At 56.4% G+C, this 12365-nt stretch overlaps 1 protein-coding gene across 1 annotated transcript; it reads right to left on the bottom strand.

Moving 5' to 3' along the window:
- Window positions 1-3773: 3773 nt before the first annotated feature.
- Window positions 3774-12032, bottom strand: LOC112972955 (exostosin-1-like). Its single transcript, XM_026080225.1, has 10 exons — window positions 12023-12032; window positions 11322-11716; window positions 10613-10732; window positions 9087-9229; window positions 7657-8356; window positions 7262-7351; window positions 6451-6611; window positions 5593-5781; window positions 5039-5126; window positions 3774-4669 (listed from the first exon to the last, which is right to left on the bottom strand). The coding sequence occupies exons 1-10, from the start codon at window positions 12030-12032 to the stop codon at window positions 4484-4486; spliced, it is 2082 nt and encodes a 693-aa protein (XP_025936010.1). The 3' UTR covers window positions 3774-4483.
- Between the last annotated feature and the right edge of the window lie 333 nt (window positions 12033-12365).

Here is a 12365-nt window from a genome sequence, read left to right as displayed (position 1 = left end):
ATACTTCTGGGGAATAAAGGAGTCCCACCCAGTCGTCCGACCCGTGGGTCCAACAGATTCCCRTCAGCGGCCTCTTGGCACAGTTCCCAGGGAGTTTGGAGTGCACATCCTTCATGAAATCTACACTGTTTAACCTCTCATGAACCTGGAGTGTCCCTCTATGCCGGTGCCTGCCTCTCCCTTTCCTGCCTGGCAGTCAGACTAACTCTGTGTGAAAGAAAGTGAAATCTTTTCAAACTACGAAGGAAGCGGTCCTTCAGTTTAAATCACACGGTAAATTGCACACAGTGCTTTTTAGCTTAAGTTTTGTGAACCATAAATCCACTCTGCTTTGCAGGGGGTTTAGGACCAGCAGAAACCTCTCCAGCACCAGTTTGCTGGGACACTGAGTAACCCTGGCCTTTACCCACGCCAGAGACAGCGGCAGGAGCACAGCACCCAGCAAGCACACAGGCGACTCAGCACGCACAGCAGCATCTGTGCTTTTCTTCCCAGCTGCTAGACAAAGATCACCCTCTGCCTCTCACTTTACATGCTCTGGTACATCCCTCGCCTGGGTGGCATCACGCATGCTACCATTGAGGGCAACCATGAAGGATGCTTCAGCCTCTAGGATCCAGCAACAGGCAGGGCCCCGTGAGCACTGAGCTGCCTGCCTTGGGGCACTACCCACTCCTCCAGCACTGCAGCATCCTCACAGACCCTTTCTGCCTCATCCCCAGCCCATAAGCAGCCCTCAGTAGGGGCACAGCATGGCACACACCAGCCCTGCTGGGATGGCTTCCCCTGCCACCGGCCCTCCCGCATCCAGCRCGCTCTGCAGCCCATCTCCCAGCCCCTGTAGGTGTCTGCAGCCCCCCACAGGGTCCTGCATGTTCTGAGTCGAGGCAAAACTGGAGGGCCAGACTATGAACCTCCAGCAAGACAATCTGTAGAGGGGAAACAGCCAAGGCAGGGGAGAAACACCCTTGTCTGAGCTAGGAGAGAAAGGAACCAGGTACGAGCGCACCACCCACCCTGGTCAGTCGCAGCAGACAGCACATCTTGTTCCAGGGCGGGAGAGGCAGCTGAAAGGCCTGAAGGACTCTGCTCAGACCTGACCTTTTTCTGTGGGTAGGAGGAGGAAGCTCAACCACACACAAGCCCCAGGTAGCACAGCCTGGAGGGTATGTTGAAGTTGCCCTGCCAGAGCTAGGAGGGCATCTCCCTGTTGAAGAGGGGACATGTCTTAGCTGGACACCCAGCGATGGAGCAGGAGACGTTCCAAGGGTAGAGGCAGCAACAGTGTGAACTGGCAGGTGGCACGTGCTGATGTAGGGATGGGATGGGATGTGAGGGAAGGAAGGGAATGAGATGGAGGGAGTCAAGCCCCTCTTGCCTTCCAGGCAAGTCCATTCCCATAGAGGGATGCTGTAGGGAATGTGCACATCCCTCCGTAATGCACGTTGCTGCGTGCCAAATCTTGCTCTGCACTGTGCACTAGGTGGCATCCAATGCTCAGGACATGGATAGGAGATTTGGTAACTGCAGGAATAGGAAAGGGAAAAAGAAATAGCTCCAGTTTCCACACTCTGACCAAGTCTGCGTCCACTTCATCCCTTCAGCACCTTGGCCTCATTCTGTAGCACTAATCTAACACCCTCAGCTTAGGGAGTCTCCAGGGCTGTTTCCCTTTGATCCACAGGACCCAGAGCCTCTGGAGGTGACTGAAATCCTCAGCACCTTGAAACAGGTGCTCGGCACCAGGGTTTGGGGCCATTGAAAGTGCATATTCTTGGGATGAGTTGCTATTCATATACTATCCATGGCTTGATACTGGTGCCTCCTGCTCTGTGCTAGAGGATGCTCTGTTGCAGGGCAGTCTTGGAGCACAAACTGGATCATTCCAGTGAAATTGAACCAAAAGAGGGTCTCCAGCCATGCAGCCAGACCAGAGCTAAGTTGAACTACCTACAAATATGTATAGCTCAGATGTCAGGTCCCCAGCACTGCTCTACAGATGTGCTTTTATTGCACCAGGCTCCCTGCTGCTGTAGACATTGCCTATGGTCATCCTGCTGCTGTAGCTGTAATGTTACCACCTCTGTGCATTGGTGGACCAGTCATCAACACTTTCAGATATGGTTCAGGCCTTATTCAGTGCTGGCCTTGCCATGGGCTATTCCTGTCACAGCTTTGACTCCTCTGAAACAGGCTCAGAGGGGCAGTTTCCTTGCTGGCCTCCCTCTGGATGCAGGATCTGGAACCCCCCAGCATGGAATTCTTCCCCTGTTTCCGAGTGTTACAGATGTATTGGAGTCTCTCTGCCTGCCCAGGGCAGGGAAGAGAAGGCAGTTGAGCTCTGACATCCAGGAAAGCCATGCTGCAATAGTTGTACCTGCTCACAGTGCAGTGAAATCACAGACCAATCCACTCTGGAAAGACCATGGACAGAAATCAGAGCACAGGCTTCCATAAAAAGTGCCAGTTCAGTTTAATTCAACAAATCCTGATACAAAATGTGCATTTACAGCTATTTGAATGGGGATTTTGTATTTTACAGATGGTTCTTTATAAAATGTATACAGCTGGGTGTGGGCAGGTGCCTGGGGTCTGGTGGAGGGTGTGCGTGGGGGAAAGAGAGAGGAAGATCTCCCTCTGCCTTCCTGCACCCGCACGTAGCGTGGTACTTGGAGCCAACACAGGCAGGAGGTGTGGCAGCTGGCGTTGTGGGGAGAAAGGAAAGGGTTAAAAAGAGTTAAAAACCCTCCCTGGCATTGCCAGATCCTGCCAGGGAAAAGGCAGGAGGGGAAGAGCTTGGCTCCCCTTTGTCCTGCCCCGAAAGGTTGAAGGCAGGTTCATCTCCGGTCTGTCCTGTAACTAGAGGAAGATGTGCAGCCCCCAGCCCATAATCCCAGGCAGGAACAGCCGGACTGGCCTTAAGACCCCTGCCTGCTTCTCTGGACCAGCTTTTCGGACCAGCTTGTGCATTGGCTGCTGTCCCACTCAAGTGGAGGGAGAGAGGAGGGCAGCATGGAGGTTTGGCCACGTGAGTCCTCCCACCCCAGATAAGTGACATGCTTGTTATCAGAGGGATGCCAGCAATTTCTTTGCTGCCTGAGTTACATCCGAATTCCTGTTTTCTGGCAAAATGGGGATAGCTTAAATCATATGAGAGGCCAATCCTCCCTTGCCCCCTATAACAAGGGGCCGGTGGTGACCCACTGGTTATTGTGGCAAGACTCCCGGCTCCAGCCTGCAACACCTCCGCTGTTGTTTCTCTTATTAACTCCAGGGCTGAGAAAACAGAGACCACCCAAATGCTCTCCTCTGTTGTCTGGTGATGGCAGGGCTTCCCCTGCAAGGGGGCAAAAGAAATAATAGCTTAAAGAAAGCATGCAAGGTCTGAAGGGTCTCATACTTGCTGCACTGAGGACAATGACCTTTCTCGAGCCCTGGGCATCTCTCGCTGCAGCATGCCACAACCTGCAGAGGTGGCTTGTGCCTCACTCGCCATGCTCCATCCGGCCCCCACATTGGACATCAGCCTCTACCAGACCCTGTCCCTCCTCCTTCAGCAGTGCCCTGCTCCACTTTGCAGTGCTGCTTCCCATAGTGAGATATAGATCTATCTTTTTCCTGACTGGGTGCATCTTCCCCGAGACACAGAGGCAATTAATGGAGAGGGCTGGGTTCCGAGTGGTTTCAGGCTCTGCAGGACGGCCTAGTGTTGAGACATGGGGGCAAGCTCACATGGAGACCCATAAAATGGCTCAGACTCTCTTACTCTACAGACCTGCTGCAGTGCTGAGTCCTGGCTGTGGGATATTGGGGAGTGCAAATGCACTCAGAAAAGGAAGAAAACAAAGGATGGAAAGATCTGGAAACTCGGCAGAGGCTGGAGCTGGCTTGTCTGCAGGCTGATTCAGGTTCTCTCTGCTAACCTACCATGACCAGGTATGGTGGTGGACCACCCCACATATCCACCCCTAGAGCTTCAAAGGCCTTTGCTGTCACACCAGCAAATGCTGGTGAGGAGTGTCAGAAGCTCTGATCCCCCCCACAGCTTTCTGTTCCCCAGCTCTAACTTCTGACAGAGGCAAAGGAATGAAGCAGAAAGGCTTGAACTTCTCTCAGGTCTGCCCAGGGTCTGTCCCAGGCAAGGAGCCAGGCTCTGTCCACTCTGTGATGACTGCAGATGGGGAAATGTTATGCATGAAGCAATGGAAGGAAAAGGCCTTTTGATCTGAGAGTGGAACAAGCAAGGGACTGTCCCAGGCTGCCTGCCTCTCTGCTTGCAGATCGGGATTTTTTTAGGCACCATGCTTGGCTTTGACTCACGGTTGCAGAGAACAAAGGGGAGACAAACTGCAGAGCAAGCGGTATCTGGAGTCCATGCTCCAGCAGCTCTTCCCTGCCAGGCTGCCCTGGGCTGTACCCCCAGCCCAGGTACTTCCCCAGAGGGAGAAGTCCCTTTCTGACCCCAGCCCCAGCGTCAGGTGTCCTAGAGCCTCTCAATGTCCCGGTACTTCTTGCGTAGGATGGAGACCTGGTCTTTGAAGAGGACGGGATCCAGGCGCATCTGGGAGTGGAYGAGGGGCATGAAGCCAAACCAGTTTGTGAAAGAGTTCATACAGGCCTGGCGCTGGACAAAGTGCTCCGGGTCAGCCCAGCGGGACATCTTGGATCCCTACAAAGAGATGGGGCAAAAGCACTATGAGCAGGAGTGTCTGGCTCCCTGTCTCTTCAGGCGCAGCAGCTTCACAAGAGCAGGACCTCTCCCCATCCAAAACAATGAGGACAGGCAATGAGAAGCTTGTTCCAGTGAAAAAGGGTTGAGCTGCAATGACAAGCCAGTGAGCATGGGATGACTTTACCCCGGATGCACAACTGCCTCCAGATCCAGTGCTTGTCTGTAAAGGGAATTGGCTCAGGATRGATGGAGACATGAGATGTCCCATCTCAAAAAATGGGTCTCTGATGTTTGGATATCCAGCCAGAAGGCCCAGGGCCTGTTTCATAGATACACAGCTGTGCTCAGCACCCTTCAGAGTCAGACCCAGCAGAMCCTTAGCTTGAATCCCGGCTTTGGGGACATAACCCTGTGCGGAGCTATTCGCTGGACCGCACACCGTGATGTGGAGCAGCTGCCACAAGAGGTCAGGCCCCAGCAGAGAAAAGCGAAGAGAAGCTGGAAGCGGACTGATGCCCACTGTGTCCCACACATATCCAGCCCTCAGCCCTCCCTGGGGCAGGGACAGCCATTCACCCCTCTCCAGGAAAGGAGAGTGTCAGGCCCAACCCTTGGGACACAGTCAGGGATGGTGACCATGACATGCTGCTCCTCCTTCATTTCTAGATCTCATCTCTCCTCCGCTGGCTGCCCCAGGGTGGCAGGGAACAGAGCAAAGAACAGGTACAGGGTGTCCAATTGTCCCAAGGGGACCTGGGGTCCCAAGGGGCTGGGATAGGGGGGGTGAGGAGAAAGCTTTTGGCTCAGCTCTGTGTTTGCACAGAGAGGGGTGGAAGAAGGCACTGGGATCCACATGCATTGAACACTGAGACCTAGATGTAGCAGGGACCCGGTGTCCCCTGCTGTCAGCTCCTCCAGGCTAAGAAAGGAAGCAAACCTGCTGCATCATGGTCTCTTTGTACTGCTTCTTCTGGGTGACTTTGATGGGAGGAAGTTTGGTGACAGCGGAGACCAGGAAGTTCATCAGAATGTCCTCGCAGTTGGAGATCTGGTCCACCATGCTGCGGAGGCTGGCTGGCAGGTAGAAGGTGTACAAGTAGTGATAGTACCTACCAAGAAAGAGCTCAGAGAGTGTCAGCAGTCTGAAGGGACCCCTCTGAGTCCCTCCTGGGCATCCCCAGGCCTGGGACAGCACTGCTTCTTCTCAGGAGGGACCTGTGACCAGAGATGCTCTGAGATCCCCCAGTCTAACATGTCAGTCATACAAGCCTCTAAGGAAGTGGAGGTGAAACATGGGGGTCAAGTCAGGTGCAGGCCTTCTGAGGCACTGAGGAAGATGGGATGCAGATCCCAAGGATGCACTTCAGATTTATAGGATAGATTGACCCAACCCACGTCCACCCATTGCCTAGCTGCCCTACTGAGCAGACTATCTCTGTTGCCCCTATAAAATATATGACTATCTTTATAGGGAGATGAATGGGTCTTCACATCAGTAGGACTTTTGTAAAGACCAGGACTAAATACAGCAGGAGATTAAAGGACCAAGCTCCCCCTCATACCAGAGRCAAGCATGTTCAGGGATGCACATCCCAGCTAACACTCACTCTCTGCCCAGGGACCACATGCACTTGACCATRGCCATGTTTTGCAGGATGCTCTCAGCTCCCCAGGCAGCCATGTGAGAGGTTTGAGTCTTGCCTGTTGCTCACAGCTCAGCACCAATTCTCTGTGCCCCAGCACAGCTCTCCCAGCCTGCACCCTCCAGCCCAGCTCACCTGTGGTAGAAGGCTGCTCCCGTCAGCACCATGGAGTACTCGTTAGTCCATTTGGAGGTGTATCCCCACCTGCCTTTGCTGCTGTCCCAGTAGTGACTCCGGGCTGGGTAGCCCACAATACGCTCAGGAAAGCTGCACCACACCATGAAGGCAAAGTCAACCTGGAGACCCCCGAAGTGGAGCCATGGAGGGGAAGAACAGGAAGGGCACAAGGGTTAGGCTGATGTAGCTCTCTCCTATCCCTCTGCAACCACCCTGGACCARTACTCCAGCTGGAAAGTTGCCTGCATCCATAGGGAAGAGACTCTAAARCTTTATGCCCTCTAAATCTCTCTCCAGCCCCCAGTCAGCAAGCCACACCACCTGCAGAGACCTGGCTCTTCTCCTGGAGAAACCATGACCTGGGTGGTGGCCCCTGTGAACATAGCCTGTCTTGGCCCCACATAGGGGAGATGGGTTGCTCGGGCACCAAAAGCCCCTGGCAGGTTTCACCAGTGTCCCAGGGCTTTGGGCTGCAGAGCACTTCCCAGGTTCCTGCTGGGGCAGGGAGCAGAAACATCTCCATCCTGGCCACGCCGCTCTCAGTCAGCGCCGGTTTCAGACAGCAGCAACTCATGGGCAGGATGTAGTGGCAACAGGAGTGAGCTCCTGGGTCCCTTTGTGCCTCCAGAACATGGCCCCACCGGTGGGGCGAGTCGAATGCAGTGTGCCCATACGCTCCTCTTCCAACCAAGCCTTTCCTCCAACAGCACCACCAAGACCCCTCTGCCGTGGCCTGGCTCCCCCACACACACACCCTGGCCTGAAATACCTCATTAGTGGATAATACAGTGTCCTCATCCAAACTCAGCACGGCATCTGTCCGGATGAGRTCATAGGGGAAGAAACGGCTGCTCGTGGTCTAGGGGGTAAAGCAGGAAGGTAAACCCTGCTTGGCAAGGCCATTCCCCAGCCCTGCAGCCCACCAGCACCTGCCCTTGGCCCCCAAACCTTACTCCCCTCCCTGCCAGGGTAACAGCGCTTCCAAACTCTCCCCATCCACGGACAATGTAGCTGCATCCTGCAAACACCCCAGACCCCATCCCAGCTCCCAGAGACGCTCCTGCTCCAGCTGGGCTTGTGCTACACCCCTGCTCAGGGCCAGCCTCGCATGGCAAGTGGTACGAGGGACCCTCCCCAGCCCCGCGCGACCCCCCCCCTTTTTACTTTGTGCTCCCCTTCCACGACGCTGAGCGGCACGGTGGTGGAGGGCCACGTGCTCCTGGGAGGCAACGGCTTGTCGCAGTTCCACAGCACCACGATCTGCAGCGGAGACACCGGGGGGGGGCTGCTTCCAGGAGGCACGTCAGCCTGCAGGTGCAGGAGAGCTCTGCCAGCTCCCCGGTGCACAGCTAGGGCTGAGCCACAGCCTCCCCCATCCAGCCCTAAGCACACTGTGGGCACAGTGTAACGTCTGCGAGAGCATCCTGGCGGCTCTGGGCCTGGCCGCATGGGCAGCGGGGAGCTGTAACCCTGCAATTTCCATCCCACACAGAGAGGGGGGGGGGGGGCTGAGCCCCAAACTTGACAGCCAGTGCCTCCCCACAAAGATCCTCCTTCCAGTGCTTTTTCCTCCTCCAACCATTCCGCAGTGAGCACCAGGAACAGCAGAAAGGCCTTGCTGAAAAGTCCTATGATGAAGGGAATCAGGAGGAGGCATGTGGCACTGCAACCCATCCCTCCTTGCACCCTCCCCGTGCACCCGCTGCATGCAGGCACATGCCTGGGTGCAATACTTGGACAGGGCGACAGCAAGGATGAGTTTGATGATGGGCTGGGACTGGGAGAACAGCGGGGACACTGCTTGGATGACGGCGGTGAACTCCTTGTCCGGGCTTCGACCTGCAACAGGTGAGACAGGGCCCAGAGTCATGCCACGGGCACGCACATGGGCTTTGAGCTGCTCGCTCATGCTCGGTGCGCACGCAGATGCCTGCACGGATGTGTGTGCTCCTGCCCACCCAGTGCCAGGAAAGCTTCTCAGGGCAGCTGGGACACAGTCCTCTTTCTTCGTGTCAGGGGGCAGCCAGCATGTGGGATTGGGACGTTGCTCCTGAGGGATGTTCCCGGAAGATGGAGTCAGCACACTCACCCACCCGCATTCCCGGGGCTGAGGAGGGAGGGAAGCTGCACAGGTTGTTTCCTAAGCTGCAAAAGCGCCCGTTCATTTTGGAAAGCAAGGCAGGCTGCTGCCACAACAGAAGTCACCGGGCCAGAGACTTGGGGGGCAGCAGTGGAGGTGAACTGTTGTGCTTTGGTTGGCCTGACCGGCTCCCCATCCCAAGGGATGGCCCTGTCCTGCCTCCCTGCCAGTTCTCCTGTCCCAGGCCTCTCTGGAGCAAGTCCATCTGCTGTAGCCTGCAGTGCCAAAGTACGAGGGGAAGCACCAAAACCCTTCCACCTTCGGGCTTGCAGGGTCCGTCTCTCCTACTGACCCAGCCAGCGGCAGCCCCTTCCCTGCCATCAGACCCCAGCGAGGCTGGCCGTGGCCAGGCTGGGAAACTCTCCCCTCCCAAACAGGGCCCAGCTTGCCCTGGGGATGGCCCTGCCCTGGGTTAACTCTGCCATTAGGGTCAGGAGGTGGGTCTCAGCCCAGCTTGTGCTCACCAAGGGCCAAGTAGTAGAAGGGGAAGTCAGCCAGGCTGGTGGAGAACTGGGGGAGCGCATAGAGCCCGCCTGGCTGGGCATTCCACATCACATAGTTCCTGGTGATATGGGAGTTTATCCTGTCCTGGATAATCTGGAATAAAAATAAAAAAATAAAAATAAATAAGGGACAAGGAGAAATCAGAGGTGGCGATTGCAGATTCCCCCCCTATTGCATTGGAGAGGAATGCTGGTGGTGGCTATCGCTGCCAAAACAGGGGTGCAGGCACTCACGCTCATTGCTGTTGTCCAGGTTAGAGTTAAACCAGGTCTATTCACTAACTAATCCTTGGTTGCTCACGCTAGCAGTGCCACAACCTCTCAAACAGGAGGGATCATGAAGCCGTGCTCCACCTCCAGCAAGCCCAGCAGCCCTGTTTGCACAAGGCACTTTGCCGAGAAACCTCCTCGTAGCTCTCTGGTCTTAGGGTTTTTCCRTCCAAGGGAGGCAGGCAGTCCCTGTCGCTGGGGTGTTGTCATCCTGGGACCTCCAGGAGGTGAACACTGCTGCAGTGAGGATTTGAAGATTCGTGGAAGAGGGACAGACTTGCATCACCGTGCTGAACACCTGCAACTCGCTCCCCGAATCCTCTGAGGAGAGGGCTCTATCCCAGTGCCCACATGATTTTTAGCATAGGCCAGGCACTATCACATTAATGGTCCAGCTGGTAATTATTTAATACAGAAAGACATAAATAAATGGCTCTTCCTTCCTCCAGTCTCCACAGTGCCATTTATTGGGAAAGCAGCAAAGACAGGAGAGGAACAATTTTGCATCACAGAGCCCATCAGCAAGACGCAGCAGAGGCTTTCTGTCATGGCTTTCACGTCCTTCCCGGCTAGCCAGCCCTTTCTGCTCTCTTCTAACATCCTCTGCAGGTGACTTTGCACATTACAACATGCCTCTGATCATTGGCTCTGCCAAGCCTGGTCTGAGACCCAACACAACGCCTGTCAGCCCAGCTGTCCTGACAGATGTCCCGGAGTCAGAGATCTTTATTTCCTGGGCAGGCAGCTTCCCTCAGCTAGGAATACCCTTTGAATGATGAAATCCCCCTAGAAATGACGAGCGATCTGGGAGGACTGTATGAGACTTCTGCTATCCCAGTGGAAGGAGAGCTTCCTTAACAGCAAGTTCAATAGGCTTTGGAGTCTCCTGGGAACCGTGGGCATGTGTTTTGGCAGGGGGGGGCGACAGGGTCACTTACAGCAGATGTAACATGACCTTCAGCATGGAGCTCAGGGGGAGCCACGTGGTCCCAGCTGGCTGGAGCATCCATTCCAGTCATGCTAACAGTAAAGCAACTCCATTCCCCAGCACGGGTAGCAGCCCTGGAGGACTATATATGCATACAGAGCATGGCCATTCCCCAGGGTGAAGTCAGCGCATGTTGCTGTCTGCAGCCCCATCCTCGCCTGGTCTGAGCTCCCATGCCAGAAGGCTTCAGTCCCTCTCTCTGCCAGCTGCAGCACTTGCCTCCAGCGTGGTCAGCACGATTTTCTCTACCGAGGAAAAATAGGTCTCCCACAGGAACTGAGTCTGCTGCCGAAGGGCCAGCACTTTGTCTTCATCTATAGATCGCATTATCGATGGGATCTGGAAGAGAGATGGAGGAAGAGCAATGGGACAGAAGCAGAAATGCCAGCTGGCATTACAGCCAGTGGCAGGAAGGAGCCAGCCGGCCCAGGTCTGCCTTGGGCCAGGTCCTGACTATGTGGCCGGATGCTCCAAGTAGCTCAACATCCAGGACCCTGAGCAATCTGGAACTGGCCCTGGATGAGGGCACTGGGCACTTGCAAGTCCTCTTTCGTGGGACCTCAAAGTACACTGCTACTTTGTCCTGTCCCCGTCATATGGACATGGGACATGACACCCAGGAGGGATCTGAAGCCACCCAGAGAGCTGTCCCTACATCCGGGCTAGATCTGTGCTCCCCACCCCACCACGCCGGGGTCCTGCTCTCAGTCCTGTCTGGCCCCACCGTCCCCAGCTCTGCCACAGCCCTGCAGCTGCCTGGCAGCCCCTTCCAGCGGGTCGAACCCCAGCCGCTCCACGTGTCTGAGCCCTGTCTGTAGCACCCCGACCAGCACGGTCTTCTGCATGAACAGGAGGGTCCGCACCGTCTGGCTCTGCTGCAGCACACAGGGGCACGCAGGCAGGGGACAGCCCTGCACGGCTACGTTACCTGCAGCAAGAGCCGTTCGTCTCCAATGACGGCTGCTTTCTTCCAGTCGATGACTTCGGAGAAGGGCAGCTCCCAGCCGCCGCTCAGCAGCACTGGGATGCAGGCAGCCTGCGGAGGGAAAAGCAGGGTGAGCAAGGGAGGAAGGGATGGAGCTGGTATCTGAGCCCCCAGGCTGGGGACGCTTTCCTCCCGGCTGGGGCAGAGCCAACCCTGAGCGCGCCTGGCCGCGGGGAGGGCAGGAGCCTCGCTCACCTGCAGAGCCTCCAGGAAGCGCAAGGAGCCCAAGTGCCGGCCCCGGGGCACCAGGCAGAAGCTGGAGTTGCGCAGCAGCTCCTGGTCATCGTACCTGCAGGGAGGAGATCCCGGCTCAGCCGCGGCTGGAGACAGAGCGGGTGCTCAGAGAGGGCTGGCTGGCTGGCCGACCCCCTTCCATCTCGCATCCCCCCCTGTTCGCTGCAGTTTGCCCGCTCCCCACGTCTTTCGAGTCACCCCCTAAGCTAGCCAGACCCTGAAATAACCAGCCCTGGAGCAGGGGGACCCTCAGGCTCCTTCGGACCCCGAGGCTGGATCCGGATGTAAGCCATGCTGCACGGCCCCCACCGCAGCACCATCAGGGCCCGCGGCGAGGACAGTCCCTTCTCCGGGGTGCAGGCTCCAGCAGGGAAGAGGCAGGTTAGTCGCATCCTGCAGCCTCTCTTCACCTCCCACCATCTCGCCCTCCTTGCACGCTCCTGGCCACGTGGCTCTGCCGCTTGCACTGCCTCCGGCAATTTCCAGGCCCTTTGAGCTGGCTGGACTTTCCTGGGCTGTCTGAATTTTCAGCCGGGTTGGAGAGTTGAATGAGCCCACGGAAGAGCCTGGGGAAACCCAGCGCCAGCCCAAGGGAAGCAGTGGGGGGATGCGGCTGGGAGGAGGCAGGTGATGTGTGCGGACCAGACACCCCCCCCCCCCCAAATCGCTATGAGCTGCTAAACCAGCTCACCCTGCTTTGTGATTGCTCCCTGACCACCAAGCTCAAGAAACCGGCATTTATAGCCTAGCTGA

The sequence above is a fragment of the Apteryx rowi genome, unplaced genomic scaffold (genome assembly GCF_003343035.1).
Source record: "Apteryx rowi isolate R43461 unplaced genomic scaffold, aptRow1 scaffold_511, whole genome shotgun sequence".
Lineage (NCBI taxonomy): Eukaryota > Metazoa > Chordata > Aves > Apterygiformes > Apterygidae > Apteryx > Apteryx rowi.
The sequence above is the reverse complement of the archived record's forward strand: the minus strand, read 5'-3'. Positions and strand labels throughout refer to the sequence as shown.